We start from the raw sequence: 24,298 nt of genomic DNA, 5'->3' as shown, positions 1-24,298 counted from the left end.
TGGCCGCTGGTTGGTTACGGTTATGCCACAGGTAGGATGGTCCCCCCACCACGTATGGCAGAGAGCGCAGCGATGCTCCGCCCCAGCGCAGGATGCGTGTGTCGCATAGCCCCGCCCTACTTTTCATGATTGGCCCACCAAATTGTGGAATATGTAGCAAATGCCCCTAGCAACCAATCAGCTTACAGCTGTCATTTATCTAGCACAGTGTAGATAATGCTAGCTGCCAGCTGATTGGTTGCTATAGGCACAGATTCCCCACCCCGCAGGAGGCCGGATACATCTCCCCCCTTATCCATAAGACATTACCAGGGGGTTAGCAGCACTACAATGGGCCGAGGTCGGGGCAGGCGGCGCTACACTGCCCCCTGGCAACAGCCAGCCTCCGCCCACCAACGGTCACGTGTTACACCCTCCACATCACATGTCTCTCCCGGAAGCCACGCCCCCTGGTGACGCTGTGACGTCAGCACGCCGGTAAGCCGGGCAGCAGCAGCCGCCGACGCAACGTGGTGTCGGAGAGCAGCCGCGGGAAGGAGGATCCGGGTCACACACACATACGGCGGCTGCAGCGCGGGACATGGGGCTGTCGGGGACCGATGACGTCTCCGACCCGGAGGATGACGTCACCTCTGCCGCCCAATCCAAGGTGCGAGCCGCGTGCGGTGTGTGCCGGCAGTGAGGGGGGAGAAGCGGGACTTCCGGCGCTGCTGCTGCTGGGTGACGTCACACGGCGCGCCGGAAGTAGCTGCGGGTCCTGTCTATTATAACTAATTGTGTCATAAAATTGCAGGGAGACCGGTCATCCTTAACCCCCAGCCTCAATGTGCCCTCTCAGTGTTCAGGAGGGAGGGGGGTACTCTCGGTGTACTGCAGTTGTACAGGGGAGGGGGGTACTCACTGTACTGGGGGTGTACAGGGGAAGGGGTGTACTCAGTGTACAGGGGAGGGGGGTACTCTCGGTGTACTGGGGTTGTACAGGGGAGGGGGTGTACTCAGTGTACTGGGGGTGTACAGGGGAGGGGGTGTACTCAGTGTACTGGGGGTGTACAGGGGAGGGGGTGTACTCAGTGTACAGGGGAGGGGGGTACTCTCGGTGTACAGGGGAGGGGGTGTACTCAGTGTACTGGGGGTGTACAGGGGAGGGGGTGTACTCAGTGTACTGGGGGTGTACAGGGGAGGGGGGTACTCTCGGTGTACTGCAGTTGTACAGGGGAGGGGGGTACTCACTGTACTGGGGGTGTACAGGGGAAGGGGTGTACTCAGTGTACAGGGGAGGGGGGTACTCTCGGTGTACTGGGGTTGTACAGGGGAGGGGGTGTACTCAGTGTACTGGGGGTGTACAGGGGAGGGGGTGTACTCAGTGTACTGGGGGTGTACAGGGGAGGGGGGTACTCTCAGTGTACTGGGGTTGTACAGGGGAGGGGGGTACTCACTGTACTGGGGGTGTACAGGGGAGGGGGTGTACTCAGTGTACTGGGGGTGTACAGGGGAGGGGGTGTACTCAGTGTACAGGGGAGGGGGGTACTCTCGGTGTACAGGGGAGGGGGGTACTCTCGGTGTACAGGGGAGGGGGTGTACTCAGTGTACTGGGGGTGTACAGGGGAGGGGGTGTACTGGGGGTGTACAGGGGAGGGGGGTACTCTCGGTGTACTGGGGTTGTACAGGGGAGGGGGGTACTCACTGTACTGGGGGTGTACAGGGGAGGGGGTGTACTCAGTGTACTGGGGGTGTACAGGGGAGGGGGTGTACTCAGTGTACAGGGGAGGGGGGTACTCGGTGTACTGGGGTTGTACAGGGGAGGGGGTGTACTCAGTGTACTGGGGGTGTACAGGGGAGGGGGTGTACTCAGTGTACTGGGGGTGTACAGGGGAGGGGGGTACTCTCAGTGTACTGGGGTTGTACAGGGGAGGGGGGTACTCACTGTACTGGGGGTGTACAGGGGAGGGGGTGTACTCAGTGTACTGGGGGTGTACAGGGGAGGGGGTGTACTCAGTGTACAGGGGAGGGGGGTACTCTCGGTGTACAGGGGAGGGGGGTACTCTCGGTGTACAGGGGAGGGGGTGTACTCAGTGTACTGGGGGTGTACAGGGGAGGGGGTGTACTGGGGGTGTACAGGGGAGGGGGGTACTCTCGGTGTACTGGGGTTGTACAGGGGAGGGGGGTACTCACTGTACTGGGGGTGTACAGGGGAGGGGGTGTACTCAGTGTACTGGGGGTGTACAGGGGAGGGGGTGTACTCAGTGTACTGGGGGTGTACAGGGGAGGGGGGTACTCTCGGTGTACTGGGGTTGTACAGGGGAGGGGGGTACTCACTGTACTGGGGGTGTACAGGGGAGGGGGGTACTCTCGGTGTACTGCAGTTGTACAGGGGAGGGGTGTACTCACTGTACTGGGGGTGTACAGGGGAAGGGGTGTACTCAGTGTACAGGGGAGGGGGGGTACTCTCGGTGTACTGGGGTTGTACAGGGGAGGGGGTGTACTCAGTGTACTGGGGGTGTACAGGGGAGGGGGTGTACTCAGTGTACTGGGGGTGTACAGGGGAGGGGGGTACTCTCAGTGTACTGGGGTTGTACAGGGGAGGGGGGTACTCACTGTACTGGGGGTGTACAGGGGAGGGGGTGTACTCAGTGTACTGGGGGTGTACAGGGGAGGGGGTGTACTCAGTGTACAGGGGAGGGGGGTACTCTCGGTGTACAGGGGAGGGGGGTACTCTCGGTGTACAGGGGAGGGGGTGTACTCAGTGTACTGGGGGTGTACAGGGGAGGGGGTGTACAGGGGAGGGGGGTACTCTCGGTGTACTGGGGTTGTACAGGGGAGGGGGGTACTCACTGTACTGGGGGTGTACAGGGGAGGGGGTGTACTCAGTGTACTGGGGGTGTACAGGGGAGGGGGTGTACTCAGTGTACTGGGGGTGTACAGGGGAGGGGGGTACTCTCGGTGTACTGGGGGTGTACAGGGAGGGGGGTACTCACTGTACTGGGGGTTGTACAGGGGAGGGGGGTACTCTCGGTGTACTGCAGTTGTAAGCAGGGGAGGGGGGTACTCACTGTACTGGGGGTGTACAGGGGAGGGGGGTACTCTCGGTGTACTGGGGGTGTACAGGGGAGGGGGGTACTCTCGGTGTACTGGGGGTGTACAGGGGAGGGGGTGTACTCAGTGTACTGGGGTGTACAGGGGAGGGGGTGTACTCAGTGTACTGGGGGGGTGTACAGGGGAGGGGGTACTCGGTGTACTGGGGGTGTACAGGGGAGGGGGGTACTCACTGTACTGGGGGTGTACAGGGGAGGGGGGTACTCTCGGTGTACTGCAGTTGTACAGGGGAGGGGGGTACTCACTGTACTGGGGGTGTACAGGGGAGGGGGGTACTCTCGGTGTACTGGGGGTGTACAGGGGAGGGGGGTACTCCTCGGTGTACTGGGGGTGTACAGGGGAGGGGGTGTACTCAGTGTACTGGGGGTGTACAGGGGAGGGGGTGTACTCAGTGTACTGGGGTGTACAGGGGAGGGGGTGTACTGGGGGTGTACAGGGGAGGGGGTGTACTCAGTGTACTGGGGGTGTACAGGGGAGGGGGTGTACTGGGGGTGTACAGGGGAGGGGGTGTACTCAGTGTACTGGGGGTGTACAGGGGAGGGGTGTACTCAGTGTACTGGGGGTGTACAGGGGAAGGGGTGTACTCAGTGTACAGGGGAGGGGGTACTCTCGGTGTACTGGGGTTGTACAGGGGAGGGGGTGTACTCAGTGTACTGGGGGTGTACAGGGGAGGGGGTGTACTCAGTGTACTGGGGGTGTACAGGGGAGGGGGGTACTCTCAGTGTACTGGGGTTGTACAGGGGAGGGGGGTACTCACTGTACTGGGGGTGTACAGGGGAGGGGGTGTACTCAGTGTACTGGGGGTGTACAGGGGAGGGGGTGTACTCAGTGTACTGGGGGTGTACAGGGGAGGGGGGTACTCTCGGTGTACTGGGGTTGTACAGGGGAGGGGGGTACTCACTGTACTGGGGGTGTACAGGGGAGGGGGTGTACTCAGTGTACTGGGGGTGTACAGGGGAGGGGGTGTACTCAGTGTACTGGGGGTGTACAGGGGAGGGGGGTACTCTCGGTGTACTGGGGTTGTACAGGGGAGGGGGGGTACTCACTGTACTGGGGGTGTACAGGGGAGTGGGGGTACTCTCGGTGTACTGCAGTTGTACAGGGGAGGGGGGTACTCACTGTACTGGGGGTGTACAGGGGAGGGGGGTACTCTCGGTGTACTGGGGGTGTACAGGGGAGGGGGGTACTCTCGGTGTACTGGGGGTGTACAGGGGAGGGGGTGTACTCAGTGTACTGGGGGTGTACAGGGGAGGGGTGTACTCAGTGTACTGGGGGTGTACAGGGGAGGGGGTGTACTGGGGGTGTACAGGGGAGGGGGTGTACTCAGTGTACTGGGGGTGTACAGGGGAGGGGGTGTACTCAGTGTACTGGGGGTGTACAGGGGAGGGGGTGTACTCAGTGTACTGGGGGTGTACAGGGGAGGGGTGTACTCAGTGTACTGGGGGTGTACAGGGGAGGGGGTGTACTGGGGGTGTACAGGGGAGGGGGTGTACTCAGTGTACTGGGGGTGTACAGGGGAGGGGGGTACTCTCGGTGTACAGGGGAGGGGGGTACTCTCGGTGTACAGGGGAGGGGGGTGTACTCAGTGTACTGGGGGTGTACAGGGGAGGGGTGTACTCAGTGTACTGGGGGTGTACAGGGGAGGGGGTGTACTGGGGGTGTACAGGGGAGGGGGTGTACTCAGTGTACAGGGGAGGGGGGGTACTCTCGGTGTACTGGGGTTGTACAGGGGAGGGGGGTACTCACTGTACTGGGGGTGTACAGGGGAGGGGGGTACTCTCGGTGTACTGGGGGTGTACAGGGGAGGGGGTGTACTCAGTGTACTGGGGGTGTACAGGGGAGGGGGGTACTCTCGGTGTACAGGGGAGGGGGTGTACTCAGTGTACTGGGGGTGTACAGGGGAGGGAGTGTACTCAGTGTACAGGGGAGGGGGGTACTCTCGGTGTACTGGGGTTGTACAGGGGAGGGGGGTACTCTCGGTGTACAGGGGAGGGGGTGTACTCAGTGTACTGGGGGTGTACAGGGGAGGGGGTGTACTCAGTGTACTGGGGGTGTACAGGGGAGGGGGGTACTCTCGGTGTACTGGGGTTGTACAGGGGAGGGGGGTACTCACTGTACTGGGGGTGTACAGGGGAGGGGGTGTACTCAGTGTACTGGGGGTGTACAGGGGAGGGGGTGTACTCAGTGTACAGGGGAGGGGGGTACTCTCGGTGTACTGGGGTTGTACAGGGGAGGGGGGTACTCTCGGTGTACAGGGGAGGGGGTGTACTCAGTGTACTGGGGGTGTACAGGGGAGGGGGTGTACTCAGTGTACTGGGGGTGTACAGGGGAGGGGGGTACTCTCGGTGTACTGGGGTTGTACAGGGGAGGGGGGTACTCACTGTACTGGGGGTGTACAGGGGAGGGGGTGTACTCAGTGTACTGGGGGTGTACAGGGGAGGGGGTGTACTCAGTGTACTGGGGGTGTACAGGGGAGGGGGGTACTCTCGGTGTACTGGGGTTGTACAGGGGAGGGGGGTACTCACTGTACTGGGGGTGTACAGGGGAGGGGGGTACTCTCGGTGTACTGCAGTTGTACAGGGGAGGGGGGTACTCACTGTACTGGGGGTGTACAGGGGAGGGGGGTACTCTCGGTGTACTGGGGGTGTACAGGGGAGGGGGTGTACTCAGTGTACTGGGGGTGTACAGGGGAGGGGTGTACTCAGTGTACTGGGGGTGTACAGGGGAGGGGGTGTACTCAGTGTACTGGGGGTGTACAGGGGAGGGGGTGTACTCAGTGTACTGGGGGTGTACAGGGGAGGGGTGTACTCAGTGTACTGGGGGTGTACAGGGGAGGGGGTGTACTGGGGGTGTACAGGGGAGGGGGTGTACTCAGTGTACTGGGGGTGTACAGGGGAGGGGGGTACTCTCGGTGTACAGGGGAGGGGGGGTACTCTCGGTGTACTGGTGGTGTACAGGGGAGGGGGTGTACTCAGTGTACTGGGGGTGTACAGGGGAGGGGTGTACTCAGTGTACTGGGGGTGTACAGGGGAGGGGGTGTACTGGGGGTGTACAGGGGAGGGGGTGTACTCAGTGTACTGGGGGTGTACAGGGGAGGGGGGTACTCTCGGTGCACTGGGGTTGTACAGGGGAGGGGGGTACTCACTGTACTGGGGGTGTACAGGGGAGGGGGGTACTCTCGGTGTACTGGGGGTGTACAGGGGAGGGGGTGTACTCAGTGTACTGGGGGTGTACAGGGGAGGGGGTGTACTCAGTGTACTGGGGGTGTACAGGGGAGGGGGTGTACTCAGTGTACTGGGGGTGTACAGGGGAGGGGGGTACTCGGTGTACTGGGGTTGTACAGGGGAGGGGCTGTACTCAGTGTACTGGGGGTGTACAGGGGAGGGGGAGTACTCTCAGTGTACAGGGGGCTGTAGTGTTCATTCTAGCACCCTGCACCTGTTAACCTGTGAAGTTCCTCTTTCCTACATGGGGTCTTGCTCTCTGCTCTGGTGCTTCTAGCACCCTGCTTAATCTCATCAGTTTGTTGCAGCTTAGTGTGCTAGAAGCATCAATGTACAGAGCGACACTGCAGACAGGGTGCACAGGTTGTGTCAGGTGCAGGGTGCTAGGTGGGTACTCGGGGTGCAGGGAGGGGGGGTACGCTCAGTGATTCAGGTGCCAAGAAGGGTTGAATCCCGGTTGCGGGGCAGTGTAAACGGGTGTCCCGGGTCCCTTTAACTGCATACATAGTGCCGCATTCCGGATGCCTGGAGATGATGTCCTCCCCAAGCGCCGGCTGAGGGAAGCCCCCCCCCAGCAATATCCTGGGTCCAGCCTGCGGTGTGAATGGGTTTCAAGCCACAGTGACATGACATGAAACCCCTGATCAGTCACCTGGGCTGGAGCCGGGGGGTTTATTCTCCATTTGTACTGTCCAACAATGTATATTCCACACTGTCCATCACACACGTGGCTTATAGCAGCTGGAGATATAACCCATGTGTACGACCCAAACTCTGCCGTTACAGTCCAGGTTTTAAGGATATCCCATGCTTGAGTGCAGCTTAAATCAAATTGAGGTACTAATGAAGTCACTCAAGCATGGATATCCTTAAAACCTGGACTGTAATGGCGGAGTTTGAGAACCTCAGGTGTACAGTCTTACATTAGAGCCTTACTTCAAGAGAGGTGATCTACAGGGAGCCACCATTGCTCACCAGTTACATCAAGGTCCTTTATTAACAACATGGAGGAACAAAGAAAATATTTCCATATTATGGGGGGGGAGGGGAAATAATGTTGTGAATAGATTAAATATAAACTATACTTATTTCTTAGCAGAGCCAAGTTCACGTGACTATTGTAAAGCTGCATACACACGTAAAGATTATCTGTCCAACCATCCAACTAGATGATTGGTTGGAATGAAAATCTGGTAATGTATGACAGCAAATGACAATCAGCAATTTGCTCCCAAACGCCGGAAAACGGACAAAAACTGTTGTTTGAACAAATTGTTTAGATCAAACATTTAACAAACTTGTCTGACGTCATTTTCATCTGTTTTCTGGTATTTAGGAGCAAATTGCTGATCATCAGTTACTCCCATACGTTACCAGATTTTTATTCCAACCAATCAACTAGTTGGATGGTTGGACAGAGGGCCTGATTCAGACCCGCTCGCAAGCGGGTCGATGTTGCCCAAGTGCGCATGCGCACAACGGAGGCGCCTCCGTCGTGCGCATGCGTGAGACCCGAATAACGACGGAGAAGCCGTCGCTATGGGTCTCGCACCAAAGGGGGCGTGCTGTCGATGGTGAGTGACAGCACGCCCCTTTTGTTGGGCGTGCTGGGGGTGTGGCTGCCCAGACGTAGGCGTTCCCATGGGAACGCCTACCGTCTGGGTCCGGCCCCACTGACATCACTAGTGATGTCAGTGGGAGTGATTTTGGCTCTGATAGAGCCAAAATCACTCCAGGGCTTGCGGTCAACGAGACCCTACCGCAAGGGTCTCGTCGCAAGCCCGATGGTCGCGATGGTCTTGACCATCGCGACCATCATCATGGACGCTCGCATAAACTGTGGGTGGTAACCCACAGCTATGCGAACGTCCAAGAGGTCGCTTCGCAAAAAAAGAAAAAACGCCCTGATTCAGAGCGGGCGCTCATTCAGAGCGTCCGGCTCTGAATCAGGCCCAGAATCTTTACGTGTGTATGCAGCGTTACTAACATTACATGTATTGTGTAACTGGGTTTGCTCGTAAAATAGTCATTGTGGATAAACGGACATGATGTAAATAATATTATTTGTGAATAATGACCGGTTTGATATTACTATTGGCGCCTTATGAAGCTTAGACCATAGACTCGGTGCTATATTTGGTTAATTGAGAACATCTGCAGCATTCTCCCTGGAAATATAGTAGCCCGGTCGGGGAATTCCTCATAAAATGAAATGTTTTAATCCTGACCTTATATTGATTTAAATTTGAGATTAACATTTTATAAAATGTTAGAGTCCCAGTTGTCTGCGTCTTCCTCATAATCACTGTCTGTAGGCTCTGGTTCCTGTAGTGACATCAGGTTATTAGTGTGCTCTGAATCATGCTATTCCTTACATAGGTTCTCATTTGTTTGAAAACCGAAAATTCTCCTACAGTTAACCAGACTGCTCCACTTGCTGGCTGGACACTGATAGCCAGCCCAGATACTGCCTCACTTGCTGGCTGGACACTGTTAGCCAGCCCAGATACTACCCCACCTGCAGGCTGGACACTGTTAGCCAGCCCAGATACTACCCGACCTGCTGGCTGGACACTGTTAGCCAGCCCAGATACTACCCCACCTGCTGGCTGGACACTGTTAGCCAGCCCAGATACTACCCCACCTGCTGGCTGGGCACTGTTAGCCAGCCCAGATACTGCCCCACCTGCTGGCTGGGCACTGATAGCCAGCCCAGATACTGCCCCACCTGCTGGCTGGACACTGATAGCCAGCCCAGATACTGCCCCACCTGCTGGCTGGGCACTGTTAGCCAGCCCAGATACTGCCCCACCTGCTGGCTGGACACTGATAGCCAGCCCAGATACTGCCCCACCTGCTGGCTGGGTACTGTTAGCCAGCCCAAATTCTGCCCCACTTGCTGGCTGGACCCTGTTAGCCAGCCCAGATACTGCCCCCATCTGCTAGCTGGACACTGTTAGCCAGCCCAGATACTGCTCCACTTGCTGGCTGGACACTGATATCTAGCCCAAATTCTGCCCCACTTGCAGGCTTGAAACAGCCAGCCAAATTCTGCCCCACTTGCTGGCTGGACCCTGTTAGCCAACCCAGATACTGCCCCATCTGCTAGCTGGACACTGATAGCCAGCCCAGATACTGCTCCACTTGCTGGCTGGACACTGAGCCCAGATACTGCCCCACTTGCTGGCTGGACACTGATAGCCAGCCCAGATACTGCCCCACTTGCTGGCTGGACACTGATAGCCAGCCCAGATACTGCCCCACTTGCTGGCTGGACACTGATAGCCAGCCCAGATACTGCCCCACTTGCTGGCTGGACACTGATAGCTAGCCCAGATACTGCCCCACTTGCTGGCTGGACACTAGTAGCCAGCTCAGGTACTGCCCCACTTGCTGGCTGGACACTGATAGCCAGCCCAGATACAGCCCCACTTGCTGGCTGGACACTGATAGCCAGCCCAGATACTGCCCCACTTGCTGGCTACTGTATGTCACAGAGCCGTATGACAGAGGGCAGTGGGGAGGTAATGTATAGGATGCTCCCTACTGTATGTCACAGAGCCGTATGACAGAGGGCAGTGGGGAGGTAATTTATAGGATGCTCCCTACTGTATATCACAGAGCCGTATGACAGAGGGTAATAGGGAGGTAATGTATAGGATGCTCCTTACTGTATGTCACAGAGCCGTATGACAGAGGGTAATAGGGAGGTAATGTATAGGAAGCTCCCTACTGTATGTCACAGAGCCGTATGACAGAGGGTAACGGGGAGGTAATGTATAGGATGCTCCTTACTGTATGTCACAGAGCCGTATGACAGAGGGTAATAGGGAGGTAATGTATAGGATGCTCCTTACTGTATGTCACAGAGCCGTATGACAGAGCGTAACGGGAAGGTAATGTATAGGATGCTCCTTACTGTATGTCACAGAGCCGTATGACAGAGGGTAACGGGAAGGTAATGTATAGGATGCTCCTTACTGTATGTCACAGAGCCGTATGACAGAGGGTAACGGGGAGGTAATGTATAGGATGCTCCTTACTGTATGTCACAGAGCCGATGACAGAGGGTAATAGGGAGGTAATGTATAGGATGCTCCTTACTGTATGTCACAGAGCCGTATGACAGAGGGTAATAGGGAGGTAATGTATAGGATGCTCCTTACTGTATGTCACAGAGCTGTATGACAGAGGGTAATAGGGAGGTAATGTATAGGATGCTGCCTACTGTAAGTCACAGAGCCGTATGACAGAGGGTAACGGGGAGGTAATGTATAGGATGCTCCCTACTGTATGTCACAGAGCTGTATGACAGAGGGTAACGGGGAGGTAATGTATAGGATGCTCCCTACTGTATGTCACAGAGCCGTATGACAGAGGGTAATAGGGAGGTAATGTATAGGATGCTCCTTGCTGTATGTCACAGAGCCGTATGACAGAGGGTAATAGGGAGGTAATGTATAGGATGCTCCCCTACTGTATGTCACAGAGCTGTATGACAGAGGGTAACGGGGAGGTAATGTATAGGAAGCTCCCTACTGTATGTCACAGAGCCGTATGACAGAGGGTAACGGGGAGGTAATGTATAGGATGCTCCTTACTGTATGTCACAGAGCCGTATGACAGAGGGTAATAGGGAGGTAATGTATAGGATGCTCCTTACTGTATGTCACAGAGCCGTATGACAGAGGGTAATAGGGAGGTAATGTATAGGATGCTTCCTAGTTTATGTCACTGTGCCGTGTACTAGATACTGTGACTGTATGTGTCCGGGAAGCTAAGCACTTGCCTCAGGCCGCCATTTATACAGGTATGTACACAGCATGTAACGCGATACTGACAGCTGGTACTTCTGTGTGCAGGAGATAATCGCTGTCCCTGGTGTGAGCACCCGCTGCAGTTCCGCTACACCTTCTGGTATTCCCGGAGAACACCCTCCCGGCCCGCAAGTACCCACAACTATGAGCAGAACATCCGGCAGTTTGGTACAGTGGCCTCGGTAAGTGGCATTGCCCGGTGCAGTATACAGCAGCAGGGTGTGTATCCTCCTCCTCACATCATGTATGTACAGTACACACAGCTGGGGTGCCTCCTCACACAATATTGTATTATGTCATGTATGTACAGTACACACAGCTGGGGTGCCTCCTCACACGTTATTATGTCATGTATGTACAGTACACACAGCTGGGGTGCCTCCTCACACGATATTATGTCATGTATGTACAGTACACACAGCTGGGGTGCCTCCTCACACGTTATTATGTCATGTATGTACAGTACACACAGCTGGGGTGCCTCCTCACACAATATTGTATTATGTCATGTATGTACAGTACACACAGCTGGGGTGCCTCCTCACACAATATTTTATTATGTCATGTATGTACAGTACACACAGCTGGGGTGCCTCCTCACACGATATTATGTCATGTATGTACAGTACACACAGCTGGGGTGCCTCCTCACACGATATTATGTCATGTATGTACAGTACACACAGCTGGGGTGCCTCCTCACACGTTATTATGTCATGTATGTACAGTACACACAGCTGGGGTGCCTCCTCACACAATATTATATTATGTCATGTATGTACAGTACACACAGCTGGGGTGCCTCCTCACACGTTATTATGTCATGTATGTACAGTACACACAGATGGGGTGCCTCCTCACACAATATTATATTATGTCATGTATGTACAGTACACGCAGTGGATGTGCATCTTACATACTATTACATTGTCATGTATAGACAGTGGTTGTGCCTCCTCACACTTTATTACATTGTCATGTATGTACAGTACACACAGCAACACAGTCTGCTCACAGTTACAATATGTCATGTATGTACAGTACACACAGCAACACAGTCTGCTCACAGTTACTATATGTCATGTATGTACAGTACACACAGTCTGCTCACAGTTACAATGGCTCATGTATGTACAGTAACTGTGAGCAGACTGTTGCTGTATGTACTGTACATACATGAGCTATTGTAACTGTGAGCAGACTGTGTTGCTGTATGTACAATAGCTCATGTATGTACAGTACACACAGAACCACAGTCTGCTCACAGTTACAATAGCTCATGTATGTACAGTACACACAGTGGCTGTGCATCCTCACACTGTCATGTATGTAACCCTTCTCCCTAATGTTTCATCCCTACCCTTAGGACCACTATTTCAGCTATGTATTTACATGCTGTGTCTGGTGTGTTTAGGTGGAGCAGTTCTGGAGAGTGTACAGCCATTTGGTGCGCCCGGGAGACCTTACAGGATACAGCGACTTTCATCTCTTCAAAGATGGCATCAAACCCATGTGGGAGGTGAGTCTCATTTGTAGATATCCCCTAGGAGGGCAGTCACCTGGGCATCCTGGCGCCCTCTAATGGCATGGCCCTGATATTCTCCTTCCAACACTGATTATCTTAGAGAAATCCATATAGTATCATCTGGGTGTTTCTCTCCCTCAGGATGAAGCCAATAAGAATGGTGGGAAATGGATTATCCGCTTGCGGAAGGGTCTGGCATCACGATTCTGGGAGAACATTATCCTGGCAATGGTCGGGGAACAGTTCATGGTGGGAGAAGAAATATGTGGGGTGGTGGTCTCAATCCGCTTCCAGGTGGGTTCACGTAAATCAGTCTGTGCAGGTCTCTCCTCTTACATTCTATTACCCACTGTGTGCCCGTCTGTCCTCTTACATTCTATTACCCACTGTGTGCCCGTCTGTCCTCTTACATTCTATTACCCACTGTGTGCCCGTCTGTCCTCTTACATTCTATTACCCACTGTGTGCCCGTCTGTCCTCTTACATTCTATTACCCACTGTGTGCCCGTCTGTCCTCTTACATTCTATTACCCACTGTGTGCCCGTCTGTCCTCTTACATTCTATTACCCACTGTGTGCCCGTCTGTCCTCTTACATTCTATTACCCACTGTGTGCACGTCTCTCCTCTTACATTCTATTACCCACCGTGTGCCCGTCTCTCCTCTTACATTCTATTACCACTGTGTGCACGTCTGTCCTCTTACATTCTATTACCCACTGTGTGCACGTCTCTCCTCTTACATTCTATTACCACCGTGTGCCCGTCTCTCCTCTTACATTCTATTACCACTGTGTGCCCGTCTGTCCTCTTACATTCTATTACCCACTGTGTGCCCGTCTGTCCTCTTACATTCTATTACCCACTGTGTGCACGTCTCTCCTCTTACATTCTATTACCCACCGTGTGCCCGTCTCTCCTCTTACATTCTATTACCCACTGTGTGCCCGTCTCTCCTCTTACATTCTATTACCCACTGTGTGCACGTCTCTCTTCTTACATTCTATTACCCACTGTGTGCCCGTCTCTCCTCTTACATTCTATTACCACTGTGTGCCCGTCTGTCCTCTTACATTCTATTACCCACTGTGTGCCCGTCTGTCCTCTTACATTCTATTACCCACTGTGTGCCCGTCTGTCCTCTTACATTCTATTACCCACTGTGTGCACCTCTCTCCTCTTACATTCTATTACCACTGTGTGCCCGTCTGTCCTCTTACATTCTATTACCACTGTGTGCCCGTCTGTCCTCTTACATTCTATTACCCACTGTGTGCACATCTCTCCTCTTACATTCTATTACCACTGTGTGCCCGTCTGTCCTCTTACATTCTATTACCACTGTGTGCCCGTCTCTCCTCTTACATTCTATTACCCACTGTGTGCACGTCTCTCCTCTTACATTCTATTACCCACTGTGTGCACGTCTGTCCTCTTACATTCTATTACCACTGTGTGCCCGTCTCTCCTCTTACATTCTATTACCCACTGTGTGCACGTCTCTCCTCTTACATTCTATTACCCACTGTGTGCACGTCTCTCTTCTTACATTCTATTACCCACTGTGTGCCCGTCTCTCCTCTTACATTCTATTACCCACTGTGTGCACGTCTCTCCTCTTACATTCTATTACCCACTGTGTGCACGTCTCTCTTCTTACATTCTATTACCACTGTGTGCCCGTCTCTCCTCTTACATTCTATTACCCACTGTGTGCCCGTCTGTCCTCTTACATTCTATTACCACTGTGTGCCCATCTCTCCTCTTACATTCTATTACCCACTGTGTGCACGTCTCTCCTCTTACATTCTATTACCCACTGTGTGCATGTCTCTCTTCTTACATTCTATTACCCACTGTGTGCACGTCTCTCCTCTTACATTCTATTACCCACTGTGTGCCCGTCTGTCCTCTTACATTCTATTACCACTGTGTGCCCGTCTCTCCTCTTACATTCTATTACCCACTGTGTGCCCGTCTGTCCTCTTACATTCTATTACCCACTGTGTGCGCGTCTCTCCTCTTACATTCTATTACCCACTGTGCGCCCGTCTCTCCTCTTACATTCTATTACCCACTGTGTGCACGTCTCTCCTCTTACATTCTATTACCCACTGTGTGCCCGTCTCTCCTCTTACATTCTATTACCCACTGTGTGCATGTCTCTCCTCTTACATTCTATTACCACTGTGTGCCCGTCTGTCCTCTTACATTCTATTACCCACTGTGTGCCCGTCTGTCCTCTTACATTCTATTACCACTGTGTGCCCGTCTCTCCTCTTACATTCTATTACCCACTGTGTGCACATCTCTCCTCTTACATTCTATTACCCACTGTGTGCCCGTCTCTCCTCTTACATTGTATTACCCACTGTGTGCCCGTCTCTCCTCTTACATTCTATTACCCACTGTGTGCCCGTCTGTCCTCTTACATTCTATTACCACTGTGTGCCCGTCTCTCCTCTTACATTCTATTACCCACTGTGTGCCCGTCTCTCCTCTTACATTCTATTACCCACTGTGTGCCCGTCTCTCCTCTTACATTCTATTACCCACTGTGTGCCCGTCTGTCCTCTTACATTCTATTACCACTGTGTGCCCGTCTCTCCTCTTACATTCTATTACCACTGTGTGCCCGTCTCTCCTCTTACATTCTATTACCACTGTGTGCCCGTCTCTCCTCTTACATTCTATTACCCACTGTGTGCCCGTCTGTCCTCTTACATTCTATTACCCACTGTGTGCACGTCTCTCCTCTTACATTCTATTACCCACTGTGTGCGCGTCTCTCCTCTTACATTCTATTACCCACTGTGTGCCCGTCTCTCCTCTTACATTCTATTACCCACTGTGTGCACGTCTCTCCTCTTACATTCTATTACCCACTGTGTGCCCGTCTCTCCTCTTACATTCTATTACCCACTGTGTGCATGTCTCTCCTCTTACATTCTATTACCACTGTGTGCCCGTCTGTCCTCTTACATTCTATTACCCACTGTGTGCCCGTCTCTCCTCTTACATTCTATTACCCACTGTGTGCACGTCTCTCCTCTTACATTCTATTACCCACTGTGTGCCCGTCTGTCCTCTTACATTCTATTACCCACTGTGTGCACGTCTCTCCTCTTACATTCTATTACCCACCGTGTGCACGTCTGTCCTCTTACATTCTATTACCCACTGTGTGCCCGTCTGTCCTCTTACATTCTATTACCCACTGTGTGCCCGTCTGTCCTCTTACATTCTATTACCCACTGTGTGCCCGTCTGCCCTCTTACATTCTATTACCCACTGTGTGCCCGTCTGTCCTCTTACATTCTATTACCCACTGTGTGCCCGTCTGTCCTCTTACATTCTATTACCCACTGTGTGCCCGTCTGTCCTCTTACATTCTATTACCCACTGTGTGCACGTCTCTCCTCTTACATTCTATTACCCACCGTGTGCCCGTCTCTCCTCTTACATTCTATTACCACTGTGTGCACGTCTGTCCTCTTACATTCTATTACCCACTGTGTGCACGTCTCTCCTCTTACATTCTATTACCACCGTGTGCCCGTCTCTCCTCTTACATTCTATTACCACTGTGTGCCCGTCTGTCCTCTTACATTCTATTACCCACTGTGTGCCCGTCTGTCCTCTTACATTCTATTACCCACTGTGTGCACGTCTCTCCTCTTACATTCTATTACCCACCGTGTGCCCGTCTCTCCTCTTACATTCTATTACCCACTGTGTGCCCGTCTCTCCTCTTACATTCTATTACCCACTGTGTGCACGTCTCTCTTCTTACATTCTATTACCCACTGTGTGCCCGTCTCTCCTCTTACATTCTATTACCACTGTGTGCCCGTCTGTCCTCTTACATTCTATTACCCACTGTGTGCCCGTCTGTCCTCTTACATTCTATTACCCACTGTGTGCCCGTCTGTCCTCTTACATTCTATTACCCACTGTGTGCACCTCTCTCCTCTTACATTCTATTACCACTGTGTGCCCGTCTGTCCTCTTACATTCTATTACCACTGTGTGCCCGTCTCTCCTCTTACATTCTATTACCCACTGTGTGCACGTCTCTCTTCTTACATTCTATTACCCACTGTGTGCACGTCTCTCCTCTTACATTCTATTACCCACTGTGTGCACGTCTGTCCTCTTACATTCTATTACCACTGTGTGCACGTCTGTCCTCTTACATTCTATTACCACTGTGTGCCCGTCTCTCCTCTTACATTCTATTACCCACTGTGTGCACGTCTCTCCTCTTACATTCTATTACCCACTGTGTGCACGTCTGTCCTCTTACATTCTATTACCCACTGTGTGCACGTCTCTCCTCTTACATTCTATTACCCACTGTGTGCACGTCTCTCTTCTTACATTCTATTACCACTGTGTGCCCGTCTCTCCTCTTACATTCTATTACCCACTGTGTGCACGTCTCTCCTCTTACATTCTATTACCCACTGTGTGCACGTCTCTCTTCTTACATTCTATTACCCACTGTGTGCACGTCTCTCCTCTTACATTCTATTACCCACTGTGTGCCCGTCTGTCCTCTTACATTCTATTACCACTGTGTGCCCGTCTCTCCTCTTACATTCTATTACCCACTGTGTGCCCGTCTCTCCTCTTACATTCTATTACCCACTGTGTGCCCGTCTGTCCTCTTACATTCTATTACCCACTGTGTGCGCGTCTCTCCTCTTACATTCTATTACCCACTGTGCGCCCGTCTCTCCTCTTACATTCTATTACCCACTGTGTGCCCGTCTCTCCTCTTACATTCTATTACCCACTGTGTGCACGTCTCTCCTCTTACATTCTATTACCCACTGTGTGCCCGTCTCTCCTCTTACATTCTATTACCCACTGTGTGCATGTCTCTCCTCTTACATTCTATTACCACTGTGTGCCCGTCTGTCCTCTTACATTCTATTACCCACTGTGTGCCCGTCTGTCCTCTTACATTCTATTACCACTGTGTGCCCGTCTCTCCTCTTACATTCTATTACCCACTGTGTGCACATCTCTCCTCTTACATTCTATTACCCACTGTGTGCCCGTCTCTCCTCTTACATTGTATTACCCACTGTGTGCCCGTCTCTCCTCTTACATTCTATTACCCACTGTGTGCCCGTCTCTCCTCTTACATTCTATTACCACTGTGTGCCCGTCTCTCCTCTTACATTCTATTACCACTGTGTGCCCGTCTCTCCTCTTACATTCTATTACCCACTGTGTGCGCGTCTCTCCTCTTACATTCTATTACCCACTGTGTGCCCGTCTCTCCTCTTACATTCTATTACCCACTGTGTGCACGTCTCTCCTCTTACATTCTATTACCCACTGTGTGCCCGTCTCTCCTCTTACATTCTATTACCCACTGTGTGCATGTCTCTCCTCTTACATTCTATTACCACTGTGTGCATGTCTCTCCTCTTACATTCTATTACCACTGTGTGCCCGTCTGTCCTCTTACATTCTATTACCCACTGTGTGCACGTCTCTCCTCTTACATTCTATTACCCACTGTGTGCACGTCTCTCCTCTTACATTCTATTACCCACTGTGTGCACGTCTCTCCTCTTACATTCTATTACCCACCGTGTGCACGTCTGTCCTCTTACATTCTATTACCACCGTGTGCACGTCTCTCCTCTTACATTCTATTACCACCGTGTGCACGTCTCTCCTCTTACATTCTATTACCACTGTGTGCCCGTCTCTCCTCTTACATTCTATTACCCACTGTGTGCCCGTCTGTCCTCTTACATTCTATTACCCACTGTGTGCCCGTCTCTCCTCTTACATTCTATTACCCACCGTGTGCCCGTCTCTCCTCTTACATTCTATTACCCACTGTGTGCACGTCTCTCCTCTTACATTCTATTACCCACTGTGTGCACGTCTCTCTTCTTACATTCTATTACCCACTGTGTGCCCGTCTCTCCTCTTACATTCTATTACCACTGTGTGCCCGTCTGTCCTCTTACATTCTATTACCCACTGTGTGCCCGTCTGTCCTCTTACATTCTATTACCCACTGTGTGCCCGTCTGTCCTCTTACATTCTATTACCCACTGTGTGCCCGTCTGTCCTCTTACATTCTATTACCCACTGTGTGCCCGTCTGTCCTCTTACATTCTATTACCCACTGTGTGCACCTCTCTCCTCTTACATTCTATTACCACTGTGTGCCCGTCTGTCCTCTTACATTCTATTACCACTGTGTGCCCGTCTCTCCTCTTACATTCTATTACCCACTGTGTGCACGTCTCTCTTCTTACATTCTATTACCCACTGTGTGCACGTCTGTCCTCTTACATTCTATTACCACTGTGTGCCCGTCTGTCCTCTTACATTCTATTACCCACTGTGTGCCCGTCTGTCCTCTTACATTCTATTACCCACTGTGTGCCCGTCTGTCCTCTTACATTCTATTACCCACTGTGTGCACGTCTCTCCTCTTACATTCTATTACCCACTGTGTGCACGTCTCTCTTCTTACATTCTATTACCCACTGTGTGCCCGTCTGTCCTCTTACATTCTATTACCACTGTGTGCCCGTCTCTCCTCTTACATTCTATTACCCACTGTGTGCCCGTCTCTCCTCTTACATTCTATTACCCACTGTGTGCCCGTCTGTCCTCTTACATTCTATTACCCACTGTGTGCGCGTCTCTCCTCTTACATTCTATTACCCACTGTGTGCCCGTCTCTCCTCTTACATTCTATTACCACTGTGTGCCCGTCTCTCCTCTTACATTCTATTACCCACTGTGTGCCCGTCTCTCCTCTTACATTCTATTACCCACTGTGTGCATGTCTCTCCTCTTACATTCTATTACCACTGTGTGCCCGTCTGTCCTCTTACATTCTATTACCCACTGTGTGCCCGTCTGTCCTCTTACATTCTATTACCACTGTGTGCCCGTCTCTCCTCTTACATTCTATTACCCACTGTGTGCACATCTCTCCTCTTACATTCTATTACCCACTGTGTGCCCGTCTCTCCTCTTACATTGTATTACCCACTGTGTGCCCGTCTCTCCTCTTACATTCTATTACCCACTGTGTGCCCGTCTGTCCTCTTACATTCTATTACCACTGTGTGCCCGTCTCTCCTCTTACATTCTATTACCCACTGTGTGCATGTCTCTCCTCTTACATTCTATTACCACTGTGTGCCCGTCTGTCCTCTTACATTCTATTACCACTGTGTGCCCGTCTGTCCTCTTACGTTCTATTACCCACTGTGTGCCCGTCTGTCCTCTTACGTTCTATTACCACTGTTTGCACGTCTCTCCTCTTACGTTCTATTACCCACTGTGTGCCCATCTCTCCTCTTACATTCTGTCCACTAGGTCTCCCTGTGTGTCTCCTTCTCTCCCTGTATACACTAGGTCTCCCTGTGTGTCTCCTGCTCTCCCCTGTATACACTAGGTCTCCCTGTGTGTCTCCTGCTCTCCCCGTATACACTAGGTCTCCCTGTGTGTCTCCTGCTCTCCCTGTATACACTAGGTCTCCCTATGTGTCTCGTGCTCTCCCTGTATCCACTAGGTCTCCCTGTGTGTCTCCTGCTCTCCCTGTATACACTAGGTCTCCCTGTGTGTCTGCTGCTCTCCCCGTATCCACTAGGTCTCCCTGTGTGTCTCCTGCTCTCCCTGTATACACTAGGTCTCCCTGTGTGTCTCCTGCTCTCCCTGTATTCACTAGGTTTCCCTGTGTGTCTCCTGCTCTCCCCGTATCCACTAGGTCTCCCTGCGTGTCTCCTGCTCTCCCTGTATCCACTAGGTCTCCCTGTGTGTCTCCTGCTCTCCCTGTATACACTAGGTCTCCCTGCGTGTCTCCTGCTCTCCCTGTATACACTAGGTCTCCCTGTGTCTCCTGCTCTCCCTGTATACACTAGGTCTCCCTGTGTCTCCTGCTCTCCCTGTATACACTAGGTCTCCCTGTGTGTCTCCTGCTCTCCCTGTATACACTAGGTCTCCCTGCGTGTCTCCTGCTCTCCCTGTATCCACTAGGTCTCCCTGCGTGTCTGCTGCTCTCCCCGTATCCACTAGGTCTCCCTGTGTGTCTCCTGCTCTCCCTGTATCCACTAGGTCTCCCTGCGTGTCTCCTGCTCTCCCTGTATACACTAGGTCTCCCTGCGTGTCTCCTGCTCTCCCCGTATCCACTAGGTCTCCCTGTGTGTCTGCTGCTCTCCCCGTATCCACTAGGTCTCCCTGTGTCTCCTGCTCTCCCTGTATCCACTAGGTCTCCCTGTGTGTCTCCTGCTCTCCCTGTATACACTAGGTCTCCCTGCGTGTCTCCTGCTCTCCCTGTATACACTAGGTCTCCCTGTGTGTCTCCGTCTCTCCCTGTATCCACTAGGTCTTCCTGTGTGTCTCCTGCTCTCCCTGTATACACTAGGTCTCCCTGCGTGTCTCCTGCTCTCCCTGTATACACTAGGTCTCCCTGTGTGTCTCCTGCTCTCCCTGTATACACTAGGTCTCCCTGTGTGTCTCCTTCTCTCCCTGTATCCACTAGGTCTCCCTGCGTGTCTCCTTCTCTCCCTGTATCCACTAGGTCTCCCTGTGTATCCTGCTCTCCCTGTATACACTAGGTCTCCCTGTGTGTCTCCTGCTCTCCCTGTATCCACTAGGTCTCCCTGTGTGTCTCCGTCTCTCCCTGTATCCACTAGGTCTCCCTGTGTCTCCTGCTCTCCCTGTATACACTAGGTCTCCCTGTGTGTCTCCTGCTCTCCCTGTATACACTAGGTCTCCCTGTGTGTCTCCTTCTCTCCCTGTATCCACTAGGTCTCCCTGTGTCTCCTGCTCTCCCTGTATACACTAGGTCTCCCTGTGTGTCTCCTGCTCTCCCTGTATACACTAGGTCTCCCTGTGTGTCTCCTTCTCTCCCTGTATCCACTAGGTCTCCCTGTGTGTCTCCTGCTGGGATGTAGTGAAGATTGTGGGGTTTGATATACCGACGCCCAGCAAAATACCGACACCGCTTTCCCGAATGGGATCAGGATAATAGCATCGGCATCCCTACCGCCGGAATCCCGATCGTAGTATTCGCGTTAGCCCGGGGAAGGGGATGTCAGGTTTAGGGACCCCCAGGGGGAAATTAGGGTTAGGCACCCCCCGGGGAGGGTTAAGCACCACCGGGGGGAGGTTAGGGTTAGGCACCCCCCCGGGAGAGTTAGGTTTAGGGTGCGGCAAGGGGAGGTTAGGGTTAGGCACCACCTGGAGGAGGTTAGGGTTAGACACTCCCAGGGAGGTTAGGGGTAGGCACCCCCAGGGAGGTTAGAGTTAGGCACCCCCAGGGAGGTTAGCGGTAGGCACCCCCAAGTGAGGGTTAGGGGAGGGTTAAGTTACTTACCTTCCCCTGTCTGGATTCTGCATTGTCGGACATGCAGCCGTCGGTATTTCATACCCAACCCCTCTGTACATATCCCCATTTCATGATATTACAGGTGTCTGTGTCTTACACTTGCTGGTTTATGTTCTCTCAGACGCCCAGATTCTCTTTCTCCCCCCTAAATACCTGCTGTCCTGTCACCCGTTGCCGCTGTCCGTTCTGACCCCCCAGTAACACGGTGTCTCTTTTTCTGACCCCCCAGTAACACGGTGTCTCTGTTTCTGACCCCCCAGTAACATGGTGTCTCTGTTTCTGACCCCCCAGTAACACGGTGTCTCTTTTTCTGACCCCCCAGTAACACGGTGTCTCTGTTTCTGACCCCCCAGTAACACGGTGTCTCTGTTTCTGACCCCCCAGTAACACGGTGTCTCTGTTTCTGACCCCCCAGTAACACGGTGTCTCTGTTTCTGACCCCCCAGGAAGACATCCTTTCTATCTGGAACAAGACTGCGAATGATCAGCTGAGTACTATCCGCATCCGTGACACCCTGAGGAGGGTCCTCAATCTCCCACCGAACACAATCATGGAGTACAAAACGCACACGGACAGCCTAAAGTAAGACCCTGCGCTCTCATCCTGGTCTAGATACACGATGCTGTCAGTTGTATTAGTATTATTAGTCCTTTCGTGTTGTATTTTTAATACTTATTTATTTTATTACAGAGACAACTCCAGTTTCAGGAACACAAAACTGACCCTCTAGCTCCCCCCCCCTTGTTGTCCCTGGTAAGACTTGTGTCTGCGGACTCCGGGACCCGCGGCTAGTTCGCTGCCGATGGGTTAGAGAGAACCTAATCGTGTCTTTCCTGTGATACTCGGCAGCCAGTTGGTAAACTGGGCGGCTTCTGCTCCCAGCTCCTACACCACTAAGACTGAACGCTCCCGGGCACCGCCAAGGACTCCGGTGATTTCCCCACAACAGAGGAAAACGATCAGCCGGGACCCTTGGACATAGTCTCAGCGGACGAATATGTTCAGCATCGTTTTTGGGGGGGGAAATGAAAGAATTATAGCAAATAAAATTATTTTTTTGTGCAGTTTTAATGTTTTATTAAATCACATTGTTGATGTAAATGTACAGTCAGTGTTTTGCGTGGCACAGACACATCCCAGAGCCGTGTCCTAGGTACACTGCGTGGAAAAAAACACATGGGCACCCCTCCTAACCAGTGTGTTTGGGGCATTGCAGCCTCACTCATTGACAATCCACCCATACAGCCTTGCTGGCTCCATAGTCACGCATTAGCAGTAGAATGGGTTGTACTGCCCAGTGGCTTTCAACGTGGTGCCAGTATGGTGCCATAGGATGCCACTTTTCCAACCCGTCAGTTCGTCCAGCTTTTTGCCCTGTAAGTGCTGTTACTGTGACCTGGAAATGTCTTGGAGCAGGTGCTGGTCACCTGCAAGGTTATAGCCCGCAGTCCGATGGCGCCGAGTGCTGAAACACGCAGTGCCAATAAATTGTCTGCCCTCGGTTGCGGAGTTGCAAATCACCTCCTTAAGCAACATCAGCACAAGAACTGTCCGCTGTGAGCCTGAATGCGGGCTGCCGGCTGTAACGTTTGGTGCAGGAGAGATAATGGTCTGGGGCTGTTTCGTATGCTTTGTCCTGGGCCAGGCAGTTCCAACGAAGGGAAATCTTAACGCTACAGCGTGTGCTTCCATCTTTGTGGTAACAGACTAGGGGAAAGTTCTGTCCTGTTGCAGCATGAACACGTCCCTGTTACCAAAGTGAGGTCCATTGAAGTTTGCCGAGTTTATGGCCCAACATCAGCACTCGTCCTCGCTAACGCTCTTCTGGCTGGATAGGTGTGAAGCCCCCCGCTGCTTAGTCTCACAATCTAGTGGCAAGACTTCCCAGGAGAGCGGAGGCTGCTATACTGTAGCAGCAGAGGGGGGGGGGGGGGACAGATCCATATTAATGCCCGTGGTTTTGGAATGAGATGTTCAACAAGTTTGTGTGTGTTCGGGTGTGCAGGTATTTTTGCCCATGCAGTACATGTCCCAGAGGTTGTGAAGTCCGCAATAATCCGCAAGGCGCGGAACTCTAGCCCAAGGCGGTGGAACAAGGCGGGTACTCGTGGTCTCCTCCCTCGAAGGGTCGCTCCGGGACGTTGTTGAAATGTCCCATGGCAAAGATGGCTAGAGTCCCCACCACAAAGAGAGGTAGCGCTGCCCAAAAGCAGAGAACGTCCAGCACCTTCCCAATCATGATCCAGTTCTCCATTTC

The 24,298-nt window shown here is 52.7% G+C and overlaps 1 protein-coding gene and 1 pseudogene across 4 annotated transcripts in view; one reads left to right on the top strand and one right to left on the bottom strand.

Moving 5' to 3' along the window:
* The first annotated feature begins 580 nt into the window (after positions 1 to 580).
* LOC148439529 (eukaryotic translation initiation factor 4E type 2-like) lies at positions 581 to 23,105 on the top strand (annotated as a pseudogene). Its single transcript, XR_015876205.1, has 6 exons — positions 581 to 649; positions 11,180 to 11,316; positions 12,549 to 12,653; positions 12,801 to 12,953; positions 22,487 to 22,623; positions 22,732 to 23,105. The product of XR_015876205.1 is annotated as a eukaryotic translation initiation factor 4E type 2-like (transcript).
* CHRNE (cholinergic receptor nicotinic epsilon subunit) overlaps positions 23,078 to 24,298 on the bottom strand; it is a 74,910-nt gene continuing 73,689 nt past the window's right edge. For all 3 annotated transcript variants that reach the window (XM_088464639.1, XM_088464638.1, XM_088464641.1), the window contains exon 12: positions 23,078 to 24,298. In XM_088464639.1, coding sequence (XP_088320765.1) covers positions 24,116 to 24,298 — 183 coding nt within the window. In that variant the 3' untranslated portion in view covers positions 23,078 to 24,115.

This window comes from Taudactylus pleione, unplaced genomic scaffold (assembly GCF_031769625.1).
Source record: "Taudactylus pleione unplaced genomic scaffold, aTauple2 ptg001724l, whole genome shotgun sequence".
NCBI classification, from domain to species: Eukaryota; Metazoa; Chordata; class Amphibia; order Anura; family Myobatrachidae; genus Taudactylus; species Taudactylus pleione.
This window is presented reverse-complemented; position numbering and strand designations above follow the sequence as displayed.